General features: G+C 37.0%; 2 protein-coding genes and 1 long non-coding RNA gene across 7 annotated transcripts in view; 1 reads left to right on the plus strand and 2 right to left on the minus strand.

The window, feature by feature from the left end:
- Nucleotides 1-23,539, minus strand: part of LOC129143984 (uncharacterized) — a 320,066-nt gene that overhangs the window by 187,889 nt on the left and 108,638 nt on the right. The window lies entirely within an intron of this gene.
- On the minus strand, nt 14,811-15,200 carry LOC104006483 (striatin-like). Its single transcript, XM_054684435.1, has one exon. It carries the CDS (start codon nt 15,198-15,200, stop codon nt 14,811-14,813), a length of 390 nt encoding a protein of 129 aa, XP_054540410.1.
- The window catches only part of LOC107974698 (uncharacterized), a 69,211-nt gene continuing 66,875 nt past the window's right edge, over nt 21,204-23,539 (plus strand). For both annotated transcript variants that reach the window (XR_001717631.4, XR_001717630.4), the window contains exon 1: nt 21,204-21,259. This is a non-coding gene — a long non-coding RNA (uncharacterized LOC107974698). The remainder of the gene's footprint in view (nt 21,260-23,539) is intronic.

A 23,539-nucleotide genomic window follows, 5' to 3' on the forward strand; every position in this document is an offset into this window, starting at 1 on the left:
GGCACCAGGCAGAGTCACGAGGCCTGTATTTCAGGCCCTAGCTCCCAGATGACATTTCTAAACACAAACTGGGTCAGAAGAGAACCTACTGTCTTGAAAGGAAGAACCCAGTTCTGGAAAGATTTATCAGCTGCCGACTGAAGTGCCCACTGAGCCTTGAATAAACACCAGCAGTAGCCAGGCAGGACTCACCATGGGCCTACAGTGAGATCCAGTGTCATGCTGGCTTCAGATGTGAGTGAGCACATTCTGAGCTATGATGGCTATAGAGAGAGACCTCTTCTGCTTGAGGGAAGGAGACAAAAGATTAAAGAGACTTTGTCTTGCAGCTTGGGTACCAACATGACCACAGTGAGATAGAGCACCAAGCAGGCTTCTAGGGTCCCCAATTCCAAGGCTTGCCTTTTGGACAGCATTCCTGGACTTCCTCTGTGTCAGAGGGGCTCCCAGTTCTCTGGAGGGAAAGATCCAGGCCTGGTAACAGTCATCACAAGCTGAGTGAATAACCTGTGGGCATTGAGTGAACATTGGCAGCAGCCGAGCAGTAGTCACCGTGGGTCTGAGGTGGTTGTCATCATGAGGAGAGACTTTTTGCTTGAGAAAAGGAGAGGAAATTAGAGAAGGACTTTGTCTTGTGGCTTGGGTGTCAGCTCAGCAGCAGTAGAATAGAGCACCTAGTATATTCCTAAGCTTTCCAACTCTAGGCCCTGGCTCCTGGAAGGCATTTCTGGACCTGCCCAGGGCTGAGAGGAACTCACTGCCCTGAACAGAAAGACACAATCCTGGCTGGATTCACCACCTACAAACTGAAGAACTCTAGAACCTTAATCGAACATAGGTGGTGGCTAGGTGGTGGTCACTGCTGACCTTGAGTGAGACCCAGGGCTGTGCTGGCTTTGGGTCTGACCCAACACAGTCCCAGTGGTGGTGGCCACAGGGGTGCTTTATTCACCTTCCCCCTAACTCTTTGCAGCTCAGCAAGGAGACACAGGCTTCCTTTGTTTGGGGGAAAGTAAGAGAAGAGAACAAAAGTCTCTGCCTAGTAATCCAGAGACATCTCTTGTATCTTAGCCAAGACCATCAAGGCAGCTTCTCTATAAGCCTGCAAGAGCCACGGAATTACTGGGCTTGGAGTATCTCCTAATGCAGATATGGTTGTAGTTACCAAAGTCTTAGATTACAACAGTCAGTTCCCTTTGAATACTTGGAAAACCTTACCAAGAAAGAGGATACACAGAAGCCCATACTTCAAAGGCTGCAATGAATACCTAATTTTTCAATGACCAGACATTGACAAACATTTAAAAGCATCAAGACCATCCAGGAAAACATAAATTCACCAAACAAACTAAATAAAGCACCAGTGATCAATCCCAGATTGACAAAGATATTTAATCTTTAAGACAGAGAATTACACATAACTGTTTTGAAAAAGCTCAATAAAATAGAAGATACTTCAGAGAAGAAATTCAAAATCTTATCAGATAAATTTAAAAAGAAATTAAAATAATTTTTAAAAATCAAACAAATTCTGGGGCTTAAAAATTTAATTAACATGCTGAAGAATGCATCACAATTTCTCAGTAGAAGAATTCGTCAAACAGAAAAAAGAATTAGTAAGCTTGTTGGAGGAGACAAAATAATAAGAAAGAATGAAGCACAACTTCAATATCTAGAAAATTGCCTCAAAAAGACAAATCTAAGATTTATTTACCTTAAATAGGTAGACAAAGATAAGGGTAGAAACTTCATTCAAGCTTTTATCAGAGAACATTCCAAAACTAGAAAAAGATGCCGATATTCAAGTACTATAAGGTGATGGAACAAACAGCAGATTTAACCCAAATAAGAAGACCTTAAGACACTTAATAATCAAACTGCCAAATGTGAAGGATAACAAAATGATCCTAGAAGCAGCAAGAGAAAGAAACAAATAACATGCAAAGGAGCTCCAGTATTTCCGGCAGCAGGCTTCTCAGTGGAAAACTAACAGGCCAGGAGAGAGTGGCATGACATATTTATACTTCCAAAGGAAAAATCTAGAATAGCATATCCAGTGAAAATATTCTTCAAACATGAAGGAGAAATAAAGAATTTGCCAAACAAACAAACCAAAAAAAAAAAAAAAAAAAAAGGCTGAGAGATTTCATCAACACCAGACCTGTCTTACAGGAAATACTAAAGGGAGTTGTTTAAACTGAAAGAAAATGTTGATACTGAGAAAAAAAAGAATCATCTGAAAGTACTAAACTCACTGTTAATACTAAGTACACAAACGAACACAGATTATTATAAAACCATAATTATGTTGTGCTAACTACTCATATCTTGCGTAGAAAGATTAAAGATTAATCTACGAAAAATAGTAACTACAACAACTTTTGAAGACATAGACAATAAGATATAAATAGAAACAATAAAATGTTAAAAAGTGAGGAATGTTGATTTAAAATGTAGAAATTGTACAAGTTTTCTCTTTGCCTGTTTGTTAGTTTATTTGTGTTTTGCAATCAGTGTTTTCAACAGTTTAAAACAATGGGTTATAAGATGTTCTTTGTAAGCCTCATGGCAACTTCAAATCAAAAATAAAAATTACAATAGATACACAAAAAAATAAAAAGCAGGAAATTAAAGCACACCACCATAGAAAATCACCTTCACAGAAAAGACAGGAAGCAAGGAAGGAATAAAAGACCACAAAACAACTGGGAAACAAATAACAACATTGAATATAAGTGTGCTAAAGTCTTAAATCAAAAGACATAGAGTGACTACATTGGGGAAAGTAAAACAAGTCCCAACTATCTGTTGCTTGCAAAGAACACAATTCACCTATAAAGATACACATATACTAAAAATAAAGACAGGAAAAAAGACATTCCATATAAATAAAAAAACAAAAAAAGTTCAGGAGTAGCTATGCTTACATTAGTTAAAATTGATGTCAAGACAGAAACAATAAAGAGACAAAGAAGGTCATTTTAATGATGAAGGGGTCAATTCAGCAAAAAGGATATAACAATTGTAACTATATGCCCCCAATACTAGTGCACCTAGATTTATAACTAGTATTATTAGAGCTAAAGAGAGACAGATAGACCTTAAAACAATAATAGCTGGAGCCTTCAAGACCCCACTTTCAGCACTGGACAGATCATTCAGACAGAAAATCACCAAAATGCAATTTAATCTGCACTATAGACCAAATGAACCTAATAGATATTTACAGAACATTTTTTTCAATGGCTGCAGAATGCACATTCTTCCCCTCAGCACATGGATCATCAGGCTAGACCATATGTTAGATCACAAAACAAACGTTAAAAAATTCTTAAAACATTGTAACAATATCAAACATTTATTTAACCACAATAAAACAAAATTAGGAATCAATGACAGGAAGAATGTTGGATACTATAGAAACACATAGAATTTAAACAATATGCTCCTGAATGACCAGTGGGTAAATGAAGAAATTAACAAGAAAATTTAAAAAAATTCTTGAAACAAATTAAAATGGAAACAAAACATACCAAAACCTATCGGATATAGCAAAAGCATTATTAAGAGGAAAGTTTTAGCAATAAGCACCTACATCACAAAAGTAGATTCCAAGAACATACAACATAAAGTGGGGGAAAGGACAGTCTCTTCAAAAAATGATGCGGGTAAAATTGGATATTCATATGCAGGCAAATGAAACTAGACCCCTATCTTTCACCATATACAAAAACCAAACAAAATGGATTAAAAACGTAAATATAATACCTGAAACTGTGAATCTACTGAAAGACAACATTGGAGAAACTCTCAAGGACATTTTTCTGGGCATAGATTTCTTGAGTATTGCCACAACAGCACAGACAACCAAAGCAAAAATAGACAAATGGAAATACATCAAGCTTAAAACCTTCTGCAAAACAAAATAAACAATCAACAAAGTGAAGAGACAACTCACAGAATGAGATGAAATATTTGAAAACTATTACTTGCAAACAAGAGAATAATAACCAGAATATATATGGAGCACAAACAACTCTATCTAAAGAACTAGTAATCTGATTAAAAGTAATCAAAAGATCTAAATAGACATTTCTCAAAAGAAGACATTTAAATAGCAAGCAGCTACATAAAAAGGTGTTCAAAATCCTCGATCATCAGAGAAATGCAAATCAAAACTACAGTGAGGTATCTTCTTACACCAGTTAAAATGGCTTTTATCAAAAATAAAAAATAAAAAATAAAAAACAAGCAATAACAAATGTTGGTGAAGATGTGGAGAAAAGGAAACCCTCATACACTGTTGGTGGGAATGCAAATTGGTACTGTCACTATGGAGAAGAGTATGGAGATGCCTAAGTAACTGAAAATAAAACTACCAAATGTTCCAGCAATCCCACTGCTAGGTTTATACCCCAAAATAAGGAAATCAGTATATCAAAGAGGTATCTGCACTCCCATGTTCATTGCAGCAACATTCACAATAGCCAAGATTTGGAAGCAACCTGTGTCCATCAAGAGAGGAATGGATAAAGAAAATGTGGCACGTATAAACAAAATGGAGTACTATTCAACCATAAAAAGAATTAGATTCTGTCATTTGCAACAACATGGATTAAACTGAAGGTTATTATGTTAAGTGAAACAAGTCAGGCACAGAAAAACAAACTTCACTGAATGTTCTTATTCATTTGTGGGAGATAAAAAATAAAACAATTGTACTAATAGAGATAGAGATTAGAATGATGGTTACCAGAGACTGTGAAGGATTGGGCGGATGGGGAGGGATGGTTAATGGGTTCAAAAGCATAGTTAGATCAAATGAATAATGTATAGTATTTGATAGCAAAATAAGGTTATAACAGTCAACAACAGTTTATTTTACATTTTAAAATAACTAAAAAATTATGATTGGAATGTTTGTAACACAAAGAAATGATAAATCCTTGAGGTGATGGATATCCCACTTATACTGATGGGATTATTACACATTGTATGCCTGAATCAAAATATCTCCTGTACTCTACAAATATATATATATACCTACTATGTACCCATAAAAACTAAAAGTTAAAAAAATCAAGAAAAACAAAATAAATGTTTGATAATGGTAATAATATGTGTTTAATTTTTCCTTTTATATTTCTACATGGGAAAAATTTGGAATTTTCTCATTAATATTAATCTGAAAAGACAACTATCTTTTTTTCATAGCAATAATGTGTGTCATTGTTACGAGATGATTTCATCTGGAAAAAATATTTTTTCCTAATAAGAAAAAAAACACAATAAATTACTTGTAGAGTTTTCTTTTTTAAATTTCTCCAGAGACTTTAATAAATCATAGAAATTAAATATAAAAATACTTTATTAAAACAACTTTTTTTATTATTATACTTTAGTTCCTGGGGTACATGTGCAGAATATGCAGTTTTGTTACATGGATATACACAAGCCATGGTGGTTTGCTGCACCCATCGACCGGTCACCTACATTAGATATTTCTCTTAATGCTATCCCTCCCCTAACCCTCACCCCTCGAAAGACCCGTGTGTGATGTTTCCCTCCCTGTGTCCATGTGTTCTCATTGTTCAACTCCCACTTATGAGTGAGAACACGTAGTGTTTGGTTTTCTGTTCTTGCGATGGTTTCCTAAGAATGATGGTTTACAGCTTCTTCCATGTCCCTGCAAAGGACATGAACTCATCCTTTTTTATGGCTGTGTAGTATTCCATGGTGTATATGTGGCACATTTTCTTTATTCAGTCTATCATTGATGGACATTTGGGTTGGTTCCAAGTCTTTGCTATTGTGAATACTGCTGCAATAAACATACATGTGCATGTGTCTTTATAGCAGCATGATTTATAATCCTTTGTGTATATACCCAGTAATAGGATTGCTGGGTCAAATGGTATTTCTAGTTCTAGATCCTTGAGGAATCACCACACTGTCTTCCACAATGGTTGAACAAATTTGCATTCCCACCAATAATGTAAAAGTGTTCCTATTTCTCCACATCCTCTCCAGCATCTGTTGTTTCCTGACTTTTTTAATGATCGCCATGCTAACTGGAGTGAGATGGTATCTCATTGTGGTTTTGATTTGCATTTCTCTAATGACCAGTGACAGCTTGTTAAAAAAATGTCCCTTTGGAAAATGTGTTCTAGCAGTATAAAGTACCATTGATAAGCATAAATGTTTTTAATCTCAAAAATTGCTAGGACTATCTTTAATAAACTCATGAAAGCCTTTTAAAAATATTATATTAAGCACATACAATAAATAAAATATTTAACAATTGCTTGTTTTATAATGTTATTTTAGTTTAAGGGTATAGTTAGTATTTTGAGTTTATTAAACAATCTAAGGTTTTAATCAATCTACATTGTCACATGCATATTATCACTCATAAGAAATCTATGTTAATACAAATTGTAGTTAAACTCTATATTAATACATGTGGTATTTTATGCCAGGGTGTATAACTATTAATCTTTAAATGTTAGTGTTATAAATAGGCTTATTAACACAGTTTCTCAGTATAAACATTTGCCTTCTGCAATGTTAAATATTTTAACAGTTTTTATTATTATGGGTTCTTCCAGAATTTTGTATAGGTATTTATATATATCTTATTTATAAAGGTATCCTATTACTAAAATGACCCTCAGAGACATCAGATTCTAATCCCCAGACCCTATAAATATTACTTTCTTTGGAAAAAGTGTCTTTGCAGAAGTAATTAAACGAAGAGTCTTGAGGTGGCATGATTCTACTGAATTATCCATCTGGGCCTTAAATGCAATCACAGGTATCCTTATAAAATGGAGGCACAGAGAAATTTGACACACAGAGAGGAAAAGGCAATCGGAAGATGAGTAGACAGAGATTTGAAGATGCTGGCTTCAAGGTTGTGGTGATGTAGCCACGAGCTTAGAAATGCTGAATATTAGCCTTCTGGAAACTTGGAGAACCAAGAAATTGATTCTCTCCTTTGAACCTCTGCAGGGAGTATGTACCTACTGACATCTTGATTTTGATCTAGTGATACTTACTTTGGACTTGTGGCCTGTAGAAACTGTGAGAAAATAAATATCTGTTGTCTTAAGCAAGTAAGCTTGTGGTCCACATGACACTACAATACATTATTGACAAGATCTACAATTTGTTTTACAGACATATTACAATAATTACATTTTGTGGCATATTTTATTTATGCTATAGAATTCTTAGTCATTGAGAACCATAAAATATAAAAAGTACTTTTATGGTCACATTTCTAAATATTTTTATTAAATATGTAATAGTTTCATTAATACTTTAACATAAAATTTTTTAAAGTATGTCTTTGTAGATTGACAGAAACTGTGCAATTTCTATCTAAAACTATGATGTGAATTTACATTTCCAACATAAATAACTATTTCTTCACATACTCAACAAAAATAAATATTATTGGTTTTAATAATTTTTATTAATCTACCTCAGGTTACTATAATATTCATTTTGAAATGAATATGAGCTTCCTTATAATGTGTCAGAAATCTATATAAATATTACCAAAATAAATATTATCAATGATAAGCAGAGATATTAGAACATTCACCTTGTTAGTGAAATTACTATTCTTAGTCGTATTTATGGAAGCATAATTTAAATACAAATGTTTACAAATTTATTCTACAATTTGATGAGTGCTAACTAAAATATGCAGTTCTGTATGATCACCATCACGATTACAATAGAGATTATTTCTATCACTTCCCAACATTCCATGTTGTCCTTTTCTAAAGAATCTTTCTGTTGCCCCAAATACAAATTAACTTTTTTCTTAATTATTAAGATTTTAAAATGCAAGCTGACATATGTATGTGTGTGTGTGTCTGTGTGTGTGTAGAATCAGATATTTAAATAAAAAAAATCTGGCTGTTGTACTTTAAGATAATTTAAGATAAAATGACATTATAAATTATCATGGTGCTTATAAAGCAACCCCTCTCCTCCGGGGTGGGGGAGCAAGAAAAAAAAACTTAGATTTTTGTCCTGTGGCTGGGAGCAAAAAAAAAAAAATGACAAGAAAGACAATTTACCATTTTATTTTTGTAATTCATGAATGTATATAGAGTATAAAAAATTTTTTTATCTAATATTAAAACTGTGCTTTACATCAGGGTAGAGTGGTTTTCAAAGCTTTATCATATGATGTTGATGGCACATATGCAAGTATGACTATAAATAGGAACAAGCTTTGAGGAGATTTGCAATAAAATATTGATAGCAATAGAGAAAATTTTCAAGTAATGCCCAAAGCTAAACTCTAAGAGGATCAACATGTAATTGACATAGTTTGCCCATCCCATGGGTCTTAATTTCCAACTCTTCCTTGAGGAAATTGTGTTTCCTTAATGATTCTTCTGCTATTGTTGGAAAAAATGTTAACTTTCATCTTTAGTGTTCCCCAAATTAAGTAACTGAATTATTTCCCATTATACTTTTACAAAGGGTAGACTTTACCGAAGCTCTTGCCAAATTAAAACAAACACATACTAAATGTTAACAAGAAAGACAGTGAAAGAAAAATATGGTCCACATACATTATGTAAATTTATCTTTATTGTGTGTATACACACACACACCACATACACATAACAGAAATATACTATGTATTTGTATAAAATTGTGTAGGAGATATATATATATATATATTCCACAATTTTGTATAAGTGAATACATATTATATATTTACATAAATTGTATATGAGGATATATATATTCCATAATTACATATAAGTAATTATAGTACATAGTATACAATTATGTAGGATATATATATATATAACACCTATATATGCATTTCTGTTAAAAGAATATTAAGTATTGGCCTGAATATCTAAATGCATTTTAACCATGGATAAATTTTTTCTAATTATATTTTTTTGATTTTCATGTATTTTCCCATTAATCTTGTAAAATTTAGTGACAAAATCCTTAAATCCATTAATCAAGTATCTAATCATATTTAAAACATTTTCTACATGATTCTCAGTAGATTTATTACTGTCTTCAGAATGGTTTCTGTATTTCCAACAATGTCCCCCCTTTTTATGTCATTCTACAAACACTTATTTTCCAGAGTATCATTAAGCATTAAATTTATACATAAATCAAATTCAGAAATCCATCATCATATTGCCATCTGAGGGAAGATGAGCTTTCTTCCTAATGAAGCCTTCTAATTTTGATGTATTAGGAAACCTTTGCCTTTAAATCTGTATATTTTTACATAAGACCTTGATTTTCGAAAGCACATTTAAGCATTGAATGGGTAATGTATTAACTCAGAAAAATCTGGTAATCTCATTACAGTAATTAGTTTTAAGCGATATTCTATAATTCATTCTAAGCAAATGAAATGGTTAAAAAATGAGATATGAATAAGTAGAGAGCCTGAGGATTTCTCTGGGCATAGACCTCAGTCAGACCCAGAAGGAAAGCTTCTGGCAAGTTAGATATCACTACTGGGGGTAGGGAAGAGGTCAGAAAGAAGAAAGAAGAGAATGAAATTCATTGGAAGCAATTTGCAACAGATTCAGTACTTATTACCTGAATTTGATTTGAAATATGGATTGACTGCTTCCAAAGTTTCTATTCAGACTATGATGTGAAATGGGTATTATGGAATATCTGGTGAAAAAACTTTATATTCTATTCTGGTAACAGTGTGAAAGTATATCAGCAAATTCTTTCCATTGTGCCTGTACCTTTGTTTAATGATATTCCCTGACCTTCAAATCTGAGATCTTCTCACCTCTCATAGACTAATTTGTATTTTTTAAATCAATACTATCTCTACAGCAGATAATTCCTCCGGCACATGTTTTAGTATCTCTGGTTTCAGCACCCACACTCAAATAGACGCAGAATTTTATTTTTTCCTTGACTTATGTCACTTGTAGTTTCTAAATTTTTTGGCATTCTGTACACACACTCATACAAAAATGTATATCCAAGAGTTTCCCATACCTGCTTTCTCTTTTGCCATATACTTCGTCACGGGCCAACCCACGACAATCTGAATTTCATGCTTTCCAGACCACTCACTGAAGCAACCCTTATTGATGTCTCCAATGGGTAGTTACAATCAAATTATCAAATCAATCAAATTATCTCAATCTACTTTTTCTAACTAGCCTACTTGGTCCTAGAATAAAATTTAAGCTCCTCATCAGAACACAAAAGGAGTTCAGCTTCTAGCTGTATCTCATCTCATTTGATACCATTCCTCTCTTTGCTCACTCAGAGCCACCACACTGACATCCTCTGTTTGCCTCAAAATTCAAAAATCAGAAAGTTGAGAAATAATGTTCACATGGTTGCAAAAGGTGGAATGGCTTTAATTTCATTCTATGTTTCCATTCAGTTTTCTAAGCTTAAAACATTTGGACTAATTTTTACCTTCCAATTCCTCATGAGAATTTTAACCTTAGAGGGATGCTAATGGCATTTTATGGGAATTTGATTCATACTTGTAAAAGAGACAGGGCCATGCTAACCCCATGAAAAATAATTGTGTTAGTGTGCTTTTGACTAAAACTGAGCTACTTCAAAATTCAATGGTATATATGACTTGAAAGGAAGAAAATTAAGCAGTGTTTTTTCTATAAATAATATTTAAAGAAATAAAGCCTGATAATGCTGATAATGATGATGATACTCATATTCAGACTTTTAATTTTGAGTAACAATTTTTGAGTAATGAAATATATCCATGACCTGTGTTCAAGGTAGTGAAGTCCCTGACATTTTTTAAGTTCAAAGTTTTTATGAATGATTGGGTTGTGAGGTGAGCTGATGCAGCCTTTAGCAGCCTGCAGTGAATGTAACCCCTGGATAAGAGTGTCTGTAAGACAGAGAGAGTTTCTTTTCCTAATAAGGTCAAGTTATGCAATGCTGCATAACTATTTTAACTATTTTATTCTCCTAGGTGGCGGGGGCCTGTATAGAGGAAAGTTTGATGATTGATGTACTTGAAATCTGAAAATATCTATTTGAGCTTGACTCCGCTAGTTTGCAGCTAGGCTTTGTAACTTTGGGCATCACCTCTGACCTTCAGATGCTTTATCTTAAAAACTAGGAAAATAGTACACTCCTTAAGTCTCTTCTTTGCTTAATAGGAAGATCCTACAAAGCACTGGCAAACTTGCCTAGCAGTAGAACATGATATAAAAATGTTATTATTTTTTTTTACTAATAATGTATGCATGGACACTGATCTTTGTTCTTGCAGTTTGAACTGTTTTGGGCTATATGGTAGGCGCTATGCTTGGCTCATAGAGATGATGATAACATCAGATACATTCTGGACTTTTGGTGTGGGGGCTGCTAAGAAAGTGGGGACTGAGATATCTTCCTTTTGTTTTACCAGCTAATCTAAGACAAGGGATGCAAAGATCCACATGCATCCATGTGATGAAGAACCCACATGGTTTGGATAGATATGGCTTTCAGTCATCTCTCTTGCTCCCCCAGAGCTACAACCAACATTTTAAATTTTCCCCAACCTACTCAGCAGAGTCCCGAATTCTCATTTTCAGCTGCTGGGAAATTCTCCTATGCATTTGGATTTTACCTTACACCTATGATTAAAATATTTTCTGTGTCATAGATATACAACCAACTTTCTTTCCATTTTAATTTTGATCCAGCCAGCCAGGACATGGTCTAATATGCAAAAGAGAAAACAGAAAACACACAACATAGACTCTTTGAATTTAAAATAATGAATGCTATGATACTCCTTCCTTTCCTTTCCCAGTTCTGCCAACTGAGTAGAAAGCACAGTAATGGAATTAATTCATCAAGTTAAAGACCTATCACATCAATATCTATTCGTTTCATTATTCTGTGCAATCCATTCTCAAGTGCAGTTGAATATATCACTATCATATGATATGACTTAGGTAATTTTCTCCATCTTCACTTTCATCATTTTTGCTCAAAGCACCATATCTCTCACTTAGTCTATCTCACTGTTATCCTAACCAGTCTATCTACAGGTTTTCTTGCCTCTGTACAATCTTTTATTCATGAATAGCTGGTTTCATATTTTCTTTTTCTTTTTTTTTTTTTTTTTTTGAGCAACAAGGCTGTTTATTTCACCTGGGCGCAGGCAGGCTGAGTCTGAAAAGACAGTCAGCAAAGGGTGATGGGATTACCACTAGTTCTTATAGGTTTCGGGATAGGCGGTGGAGTTAGGAGCAATGTTCTGCGGGCAGGAGGTGGATCTCACAAAGTACATTCTCAAGGGTGGGGAGAATTACAAATTACAAAGAACCTTCTCAAGGGTGAGGGAGACTACAAAGAACTTTCTTAAGGGTCGGGGAGGTTACAAAGTACATCAGTTAGGGTGGGGCAGAAACAAATCACAATGGTGGAATGTCATCAGTTAAGGCTATTTTCACTTCTTGTGTGGATCTGGGATGTGAGGAGCGCCTCTGCCCGGCCGCCCCGTCTGGGAAGTGAGGAGCGCCTCTGCCCGGCCACCCCGTCTGGGATGTGGGGAGCGCCTCTGCCCGGCCGCCCCGTCTGGGAGGTCTACCACGGAGGCCAGACACAGTGTGGGGGCTGGACGTGGTGGCTCACGCCTGTAATCCCAGCACTCCAGGAGGCCAAGGTGGGTTGATCACTTGAGGCTAGGGGTTCGAGACCAGCCTGGCCAACATGGCGAAACATATGAAAAATACAACCAACCAACCAACCAACCCAGCAACAACAAAACAGGTCTACCCTGGAGTCATACTCTATTTTTTTCTATTTTCCTCCCTTTCTGATCCTTTATCCCACTTTCTTTTTCTTCCTCTTCCTTCTCCTTCTTGTCAAAGACATAGAGGATTGAGTTATTATCATTGATCCATACAAAGTCCCTCTCTCATTTATTTTCTTTCATTCCCACCCCCCATTTCTATTCCTCGTCTTCGCATGTGCAACCTTCCTAATATGTTTGATATGCATCTTTTTGTTTGTATGTATTTTTAGAAAATGTTAAATAAAAAAAGATTTAAAACAAGCCCTGCAAAGGCAGGAAAGCTGAACTGGCTGCTGAGCCCCTTCTGGTTGGCCACGCAGTACCCACGCCTGTAGCCCCTGGAATCCTAGTGTGGGCTAAGGTGGAGTGGACCCTCTGGCTTGGTCACGGCGCAATGGGCCACCTGGAAACCATCCAAAAGAGACCTACCAGCCCGTGCCCTAGGTGCAGCTGCCACCTGCACGTCAGGCACCAGCAGCAATGGCCAGACCATCCCTGATTCTCCATGCCCTCCCCATCCCCGCCCCAACAGCAAGGACTCCCTGACAGGACGCTGTGGTAGTGGCTGTCAGGAAGTTGGCTGGGCGGGTGCATAAGGATAAATATAGACTCTCAGCCCCATCCCGATGGCACGACGTGCTCATCCCCTGGCAGCTCCTCAGCCTTATCCTAGTGGCCACAGAGTGGCATGCAGGCAGCAGCCTTGGGAACCCCGATTGCCCCTCCTCACACGTGCCCATCACACGACTTGGGCGACGGGGAGGTGAAGTCAGGCTGTGGCCCCAGCGGCGCCATAAGGAACGAGAACCGGCGCTCAGCCTCATCCCTGTGGCTGCAGAGTGCCAAGCGCCAGGTCCTGCACTCTGGGCGCGGGTCAGGAGCAGCTGGCAAGGGCAGCGCAGCCTGTGGGGCCCTTGGGCGTGGCCGGCCGCAGCTCCGGGAAGCCAGGTCAGCCCATGGGCGCTAGCCGCCACCAGCACATGGAGCAGGGGTCGCCGAGGATTGGGAATCCCCGACCAGGCGGGCGCCTCCAGCCACGTGGACCCCGGGGCCAGCCCGGCCGCGGCAAGTCAGGCAGTCTACGGCAGGAGCGCCGGGCATGGGCTTTGGCCCGGGGTGTAGGAGGCGCGCACCCTTTGGCCGGATGGGCGGCGCACTCAGGGCCCAGGAGGCCATCCCAGGGGAGCCCCGCCAGTCCCCGCCGGAGCCCGAGCTGCAGCTGCCACCTGCAAGTGGTGCGCTGGCTGCCGCGGTGGCAACCCCGGATCCCGTCCTCCCGCCTCACACCCATCAGCACGGACTCCGGGTGCGAGGCAGTGGCGAAGTCGGGCTGTGGGCCCACCGGCGGCACCAGGCGGAGAAGCACCACTCAACCCCATCCCTGGGCTGCAGAGGGCCCAGCGCGGGGGCCCCGAGCATCGGGAGCCGGTGGAAGAGGAGAAGAGCGCGAGGGCCACAGTCAAACAGGCCCTGGGGCAGGGCGCGCCTTGCGCTCCAGGGAGCCCCGCCAGCCGGCGGTACCTGAGCAGCAACCGCGGCCTGCACTGGGCGCCGCGAGAGAGCTGCTAGGGCGGTTTCTCCGCCTAGGGCCTGTTGGGCGGGGCCGGCTAAGGTGCACGTGCTCGCTGGTCCTAACCGTTCTGTTGGGCGTTTCTGCTGAGAGGCGGGAGGCGCTGAAAGTCTGTGCAAAGGTCCGTGGACAGACTGCATTGCTTGTTGTTGCGCTTCGGAGGCGGCGATCCCCGAAGGCGAGCTGAAATACGGCTGGAGCGTTCCCAGGCTACAATTTGCAGCAGACGAGTATGGAAGACTACCAGCCGGAGTGGTGGCCCACCCTCAGGGAGCGCATGTGCTCGGATGGCTTCTCATTTCCCCAATACCACATTAAATCATCTCATCTGAGGAGGATCCACAGAGCTGTCTTCTGTGGTAATCTGGAGAAACTGAACTACCTTCTGTTCACGTTATCATGACGCTGTCTGAGTAGTTGTCGACCTTGTTTTCACATTAACTGGCTGTTTTGTTGTGGCTGCACTTCTGTTTCATCACCTTCATCAGAATCATAGCTTGGAGGCTTCATATCTCCCTGATTCAATTGTGTCCCATATTTCAACTTGTGGCATTTGGCTCTTTTCTGTTTAAGAGCATACTCCAACATTTTGATCCTCCTCACAAGATCCTTCTTCAAATTTTCTTGGCCCTTCCTTTCTCCCTGTAGGAAGGCAATCTGGGCCTTAATTGTTGATGAGGTCTTGGAGCCTCCCTTCTGCTCCCAGAGGCTTTTCTTGCTCATGTCTCCAGCCACAATATCCTTGCAGGACAGAGTCTTGGCCGCAGACTGAGCCTGTACCTCATCCGTCTCCCACCGACTCTTGGTACTGGCCACGGCCATGCTGGGCAGCTCTATGGAGGCCTGGCGGGCTAGCTTGGGTGTCCTGCCAGTGGTCCTTTCACAGCTGGGGAGTGGAGCCTGGGCCTGAGGTCTCCTGTGCGACTCTCCGCGCCTGCGCCGGTGCCATGCGCCTCTCCGCGCCTTTTCTCACCATGGGGCAGCATTTGGGGGCCTCTTGAGGGACCCCCTAGATGCTTCTACTCAAAGCCAAGGAGCCTCCACTCCTCCGTCTGCAGCCCCCCCTGCCGGTTCTCACTACGCAGGGTTCAGTGGCCTGGGGGCTGACAGAGGAAGTTGCGTCTGCCAAGGCCCCTCCCGGCGCCTCCCTGGCTCATCCAGCCCACCTCCCTCCCACGCTGGCTCAGGCAAAGTGCTCTGGTCACCAGGAGCCCTTCCTTACCAGCCCCGGACCCTTCTTGGCCTTCACCCCACCTGGCCTCCCCTGGAGGCCTGGCCTGGGTGCCCGGCCTGCTGGGTCCAGAGCCCACCCCGCCCTGAACAACCCCGAGCCCATATTTTAAAATATAATCAGATCATATACCTTCCTTGCTTAAAAAGGGCGAAACTCCATCTTAAAAAAAAAAAGCCTCAACATCTCTATTAAATATAGGATCTAAAGTCAATCCCATGGAACAAATAATCTTGAAAGGTTTCTAGACGGTCTTTTCGACTCACTTTGCTCTGTTTCAAAAAGGTTCACCAAGTCCCAAGAAAACAGAACAGCTTTCTGCTCATTGAACCCAGAGAACCCAGTTTTACACTGAAGCTTTTATTTATTCTTCTCTCTGATTGGAAGAAAGCTACTTTCTTTTACTCTTCAAGTAACAAGATAGTTTTTCATCCTTCACGTTAGGGCTTCTTTAACCAACTCCAAATTTCTTTCTGTCTTTCAAATCTTACAGCTTTCATAACACTTGAAACCATTTTACTAACCTGCTCTTTAAAATAGAGACAATCACTGTTTTCTTTATTTCTGGGTCTTTAATATCTAAAAGAGATATAGTAGATATGATAATATGGTAGGGGACAATGTATATGTAATGAGTATATGAGTGAAAGATATTGTGCTTTATTACGATATAAGGAATGGATAGATTTTACTATATTTTAAGCACAAAAATGGGTCAAATTTGGAATTGTATTCAACACTGAGGCAACAATGTAGAAGATGGCTTTTTAATACCTAATATTCTGATTTAATTCATTGTCCGAATGAAAAATACCCTTGAGAAGGTTTGACTAAATACGTAATTTGTTGACCAAGTCTTGTTTTAGTCTTTCATATCCAAAAAAATATTTCGGGGATGCCACACTAGTGCAAATGTTCTACTAGATGCAATTATATACAGAAGAATATTTTGCATTTTATTGATAAAAATAATTAGTTTTTAAAAACACTAACATTAATGTATTAATGAAAAGCCCCTACATGTATTATAATTAGAAATGAGTAAAAATCAATATTCTATAGGAATATTCCTATGACTTTAAAAAATCAAATTCCTCTGTTTCTTATACAGTTGTCTTCAGGAAAATCAACTGGTTTAAATAAATAAAAACATTCATTATTTTTATAATGGAAAATAGTAAATATGATAATCTTATAGAAAATGAAAAAAATACATTGATGCTGTATGTGCAGGAGCGATACTGCAGATATATGGATAGATATGAGTAATTTTGGAAGCAACCTAGATATTAAGTGAAAGAGATGTAATGAGATTTTGGAATGATTAAAAGTAAAAGAAGAAAAAGTGTAGAGGGAGGTTTCAGCGTAGAACCTGACTTGATTAATTATTTTGAGTGAAGAAATAATTTCGTGTGACTGAAAGTGAAAATAGAAGCTAAATGCCTTAATTAATTTATAGATAAATCAACCAAAAGTAATATCCTTCTGATAAAGTATATTAAGCAAAATTAAGTAGAATTTTCAATAAAAATGAAGACAGCATCTATAGAGATTATTTATTTATATTTTAATTCTGCCTGCCTTTAAGATGGTTTTGATATAACTCTATCCTAATGTGGGGTGTGCAGGAAATCATGTTTGATTCCTTCTAGCTTTTCCTGTGTGTAAAACTACATTTCCCTCTTCAGGCTATATGAACAATCGTGCTTTGACTGTTCTTTATAATGATCAACTATTGGTTTCACATGCTCATGGTGAAGTGACAATGTCAGCATAAAAGAGATTTCAAGAAAAAACATATATGCAAATAAATCTGGTGAAAATTTCAACTATTTGATGGAAGGTGAAACTTCTCCCAGTTACCAAAAATGTGTCCCTTATTAATATAAACTGGTCACACCTATTAGATTTTTCTTCAATAAAATCACATATCCGATTTAATAGTGGAGTAGCTTTTGTGGAACAGCATGCTATTGTTTCAAAATGATAGAGATCGCTTTTGCATCCCTTCTCAATTTATAATATTTGTTGAAATTTTCATATTTACCTTTACATAATAAGCATTTCATTTTGAGTTCAGTGAAATATACCTCTTCTCAGAAAATTTGTACATTGGTACTTTCAAAGTATACTAACATTTATATTAATACCCTAACTTACTCTTAGATACTAAATTGTCTAATTTTTTTTAATTTTACAAATGTAATTTTTAAAGGTCACATGCACTTTGTGTAAGAGTTTCTAAACAGCAGCATTATTGCTCTTTTAGGCTGGATAATTATTTGTTACATGGGACCTGTTTTAGGAGTTTTAGAATGTCCAGCAGCATCCATGGATTTTACTCATCAAGCCATTATCACCTCCACACTGGTGTTAAAAACAAGAATGATTTCACACCGTGCTAAATATTCCTTGAGGGTAGGACAAAATAACCTCTGACTGAGAACCAGTACATTAAATAAGCTAAAATATACAGATCTTGATTACATTGTTTAGTTTTGATAAATTCATTTTCTCATGTAACCCATCTCCTATTAACACTAAGAACATTTTGTTCACCATAACATATTCTATAGTGTTGCTTTATTCCATTTATAATGGAATAAAAAATAAAATCCTTCAAAATATAGCTAATGAAATTTTGAAAACCTGTATAAGGAAAGTTAAGAAACATTACAAAAGAAAAATCATATAAATAATCAGGAAGGTATTTAATGCTCATTGATTCAAAGAGTTAATTTAGTTAGGCAGTCAATTCTTCCTAAGTTTATATAAAAGTTCAGTTTCAATTTCATCAAATTAAATCAAATCAACACCTGAGCAGAACAGAAGTACTTTAGGGATAACAATATGAGGAGTCCTGTGGACTTTCTCCACAGAGAATCAAGTGTAACTGGTTGAAATTTTAAAATAAATTAAACAAAAAACATTTAAGAATAATCACTATAAAATTTATAAAGAAAATATTATTGATATCCTAAGAGAAGATAAAATGAAATCACATAAAGTACTCAATTCATACCACAGAAGGCAAGTAAAGAGAGGAAGATAAGAAAAGAACCAAACAAGTGCAACTTTAGTAAGGAGTAAAATATGGTAGATATTAATCTAACTATATCAACAGTCACTTGATGCATGGTCTAAATAAAACAAATTAAAAGCAGAGAAAGATAGATGTAAACATTGTCAAGTAATTATTATTACAGCAAATCTAAGAAGTTATATAAAGAATTATATATAATGTATACCACAACTACACAAGATGTATTTCAGTTTTTCAAGGCTGTGTCAATACTTGAAAATATTATAAAATAATGTAATTTACCACATCAACAGGCTAACAAAAAAAAACCATGCGATGATATCCATCTATGCAGAAAAAGTGTTTGACAAGATCCAACATTTTTTTTCAAGAAAAAAGATTCTTAGCATATTAGAAATAGTGGAGGATTTATTCAAATCAATAAAGAATATATTTTTAAAAAGTAGAGCTAACATGATATCTAGTAGAGAGAAGCTAGATTCTATCATCCTATGATCGGGAACAAGGCTAGGATGTCACCTCTCATGTCTCCTATTCAACATTTTGCTAAAATCCTGACTAATGCAACAAGACAAAAAAGAAAATGAAAGTTACACAGTTTGAGATGGAAGAAATAAAACTATCTATGTTCATAGATAACATCGTTGTCTATGTAAAAAAATCCCCAAAAATTGACCAAAAGAAAATTCAGCCACGAATAAGCTGTTGCAGCAACGTTGTAACATACTAGTTTGATGTACAAAAGGTTGTTGCTGTTCTATATACTTTTGATAGACAACTGGAATTTGAAACAAAAAATACAATACCGTTTATAACAGCACTAAATAACATGAAGTACTTCGGTAAAAATCTAACAAAATATGTATACCATTTATATACCCACTCTTTCTTTGTCTAGCTAAGACAAAAATGATGACATGAAATTTCCCCTGGATCAGAGCATGTATCGTATTTTTTTGCGACATTACTGAAACTCAAGTTAACCTTATAAAAGGTACGTTACTAGATATCACAATGTTCTATAGGGACAACAACTTCTGAATCATAGACACACGGTGAGTTCAGTTAATTCCATAAATATCTGCCTGAACAACTGCAATAAATCATGTTCTATGTAACAATGAACAAATTGGAACATTATTAGATGGACAGTGAGGTACGGTATAGCTCAAGAAACAATAGTAAAGGAAGTGTAGGGGGAGGGAGAGGGAAAGGTAAAGCACATCTATATCCAGATTATGTGTCTATTCCAGGACAAATAACAACTTCATGTATTATCAGAAGGGCCCAGTTTTTTTCCCACCACTGGTTGGCTGGTTACTGTCCCCAGGGAATTGTGATTTATCAGTAACTTTTTTGGTATTTGTTCTTGAACAGTTGGATACTTCTTCCACATAAAGCTTATTGAGAGATAAAATACATATAAAACCTTCATCTCACTACCATATAAATGTGATTGTTCATTAGTCCATTGAGCAAACTTTGAGGTGGTCGCTTAGGAAAATTGATATGCATCTATCTTTTCTACTGAGTTACTCAGGGATCTTCTAGAGTGCATGTACTTTGGTGAGCATGGGACACAAACGTGCTCACAGCCTGTGCATATTCTGTGAGGTACATTGAACATACTGCTTTCCTGGAATTACTTGCTACCCCTTCTCAGTCTCACCTCTTCCAAGTACCCAATCATCCAGCTAAACAATTAACAATAGCCCAATAATTATTATAAATTAATTGTTCTCAATGTGAGAGGGAACAATGTTGGAGACTTTTTTGTTGTTTTCACTATGCTACTGGCATTTTAGTGGGTAGAGCCAAAGGATGCTATGAAGCATCCAGCAATGCACATGGACAGCCCTCCACGACAAGGATTTTTCTGGCACAAATGTTAATAATGTTGACATTGTGAAACCCTTGTATAATTCTGTAACTCTGGAATCTCTTCTATTCGGGAAAAGTGGACAATCGAATGTACTGATGAAATATCTGCCACATGGAAACGTACTTTTCCCCTGTGTTTTACAGCTATACCTAAGAAACACTGCATTGCTACCTCAGTTTATTTTAGAAGGTCCATTTAAGCAGAGTATCTATATGTAAATCAAGCCTACCTCTTTCCTTTTACTTTTAACTTTTTAATGGAAATCCACATAAGTTTATAGGAAGAGTAGAGAGAGGAAGCAATGCTGCTATCATAGAAAAACAAGAAACTACCATGTGTAACCTACTTGGTCTTTTGGATTTGAATAGGTCTTACCGCATATTTGTCCCTTTCACTTCATTATGGAGTGTAGCTTCGTATACTGAGATTTAAGCCTTGATGGATCCAATACTAACTGATCGTGGAGAATATTTAAGGGTTCAAGATTGAACGTTTTCATGAATCTTCTGAATTGGGTTGTACTAAATACATGGTAACTAATTGCATCAAATTTTGGCTCCAGAATCCAGTGATGCTATCAAACATTTTTCCTGTTTCCTGGAATTGTGTTTGGAGGAAATGTCTTTACATCACAAAGACTATTGTACTCCATCACAGAAATGTCAATATCTAGAATATCTATGGAGATTAGTTCTGTATTCTAGTATTTATGCCTCTTACTAAAGGTAAGGTACTAAAGGTAAAGGTAAGGTATCTTTAGGTAGTCCTACTTTTTGTCTACCAGGTGTATTAGTCCATTCTCATGCTGCCATAAAGAGCTGCTCAAAACTGGAAAATTTATAAAGGAAAAAGTTTTAATTGACTCACCATTCCACAAGGCTGGGGAGCCCTCAGAAAACTTACAATCATGGTGTAAGGGGAAGCAAACATGTCCTTCTTCACATGGCAACAGGAGAGAGAGAAATGCAAAGTGAAGGGATAAAAAGCCCCTCATAAAATCATCAGATATCAAGAAAACTCACTCACTATCATGAGGACAGCATGGGAGAACTGCCACCCTGGTTCAATTAGCTCCCACTGTGCTCCTCCCAGGACACATGGGGATTTCGAAATTACAATTCAAGATGAGATTTGGTGGGGACACAAAGCCAAACCATATCACCAGGTTTGATAAATTTTGCATTATCAATTTAGTAAAAAACGTGCTGTTCATGGGATGAAAAATTAAGGAAAATTAATTAAAAAATAGAATAAAATTTATTACCATAAAAGTGATAAGCAAGTTAGAAATTATATGACAGTTTTCTGAACATTTCCAATCCAATTAATATTCTGCATGCAATTTATCTAATGAACTGCCATTTCTTCTTTCTGTCATCACCCTCACCAAGACATGTTGCAAACCACTGACTTACTAAATTTTCTAGAAACTACCTCTGACTATATGGCCATCTTCTCAGAAAACTTCCTTGCTACCATATTGTTTGTAAAATAAATTCAGAGTCTTCACTAATTCCAAAATATTCATGATTTAGTCTTGCCCTGTACTTGTAGCCTACCTCTCACAATTCCCATATAAATATGCCACAAAGATATCATACTGGTCTTTTCATTAGATTCTTAAGAATATTTATGTTTTCTATTGTAGATACTTTTTAAAAATAGTTGTATCAAAATGGATAATTGATATTTTGAACATTCACGCTGAAGAATCTTCAACCAAATTAGATAATATGTAATTCCTAGATATAATTTCTGTAGTAAGTTTTGGTAAAAGACCTTACCTCTTATGCACAAAGTCACTGTGCTCATTACTAAGAGTACAGCAGGAAATATGACCAACAGATTCTTGCTGCTGTTATCTTCTTTCTAGCAGGTAACACCTAAATTACATTTTCAATTGCACAGCTTGCGACACTTACAATATGTTTAATAAATGAATGATCATGCATAAATTGTTACCAGTCTGTGCTGAAATAAGTACAGAAATTGAGAAGAAAATCTTAGAGCAATGTGATATTGTCTCTGTAGCCAAGTATGTGATGAGTGGACTGATTTCATTAAAAGCTGGGGTGCTGTTAAATTTGCATGATACTCCACATGTGGGGTAAACTGTGTGTTATTATCAAACTGTGGGGACTGGGGAGGCTGATTTTTGCCATAGATAATTTAAAAAGTAATAATAGGACAAAATATTTATTTAAAATTCTGTTAAGTGCAGTAAATATGAAACACAAGATATATGGAAGCATATAGCTATCTGATATTTTTGCATAATTGTGAGCTGAAGTTTCATGAAGAAATATCACCTAAAATACTAAGGACAAATATAAATGAACTAAATTATTGAGTTTGGGAATCATGGAATGAGGAAGTTTCTGAACAGAAAAGGAGTGTATGTCAAAGCATCTCCCTAAATATTATACCTCTAAAGGAGTTTTGATGGAAACATTGACAGCTGCTTATTATTATTTTTCTCCCTGGATTCTGAATTTAACATTGATCAGGCTTACAGCCCATTATCTTTTTTTCCTTAGTTATTGTAAGCCTTATTTTTGGAGTCACAAATAAGCATATTTTACGCTATGCCTTAAAGGACACCTTGGAAGATAATAACAAGGAGAGGTGTGTTTTACAGAGTATAAGAAAAAAGCATTTGTCTCTGGAATATGGAAACATAAATCATTCTCTGCTGAAGAAAGACTTTGCTAGAATAGTCTCTCAAGAGGCTATGGGTGTGGGAGTAAAATTAAAAATCATGCTTGATTAAACTCTGCACTGGTTTTCTTTGAATTATACTAGAAAATTCATCTAGTCCTTGGGGTAAGGATAGTGCATTTAGAAAGGTGTATATTGAAGAAGATTGACTTCATTCATTTAACATAATCCTCATCCTTGTTCCAGTAGTAACACCTATATTTAGAGATGAGTAAATAAGGAAGTACTTTACACCTTGTATTCTTTATACCTGCTCTTTTTTTTTAAAATAATTTTTTTTTGAAATT

This window comes from Pan troglodytes, chromosome 4 (genome assembly GCF_028858775.2).
Source record: "Pan troglodytes isolate AG18354 chromosome 4, NHGRI_mPanTro3-v2.0_pri, whole genome shotgun sequence".
In the NCBI taxonomy this organism is placed as follows: domain Eukaryota; kingdom Metazoa; phylum Chordata; class Mammalia; order Primates; family Hominidae; genus Pan; species Pan troglodytes.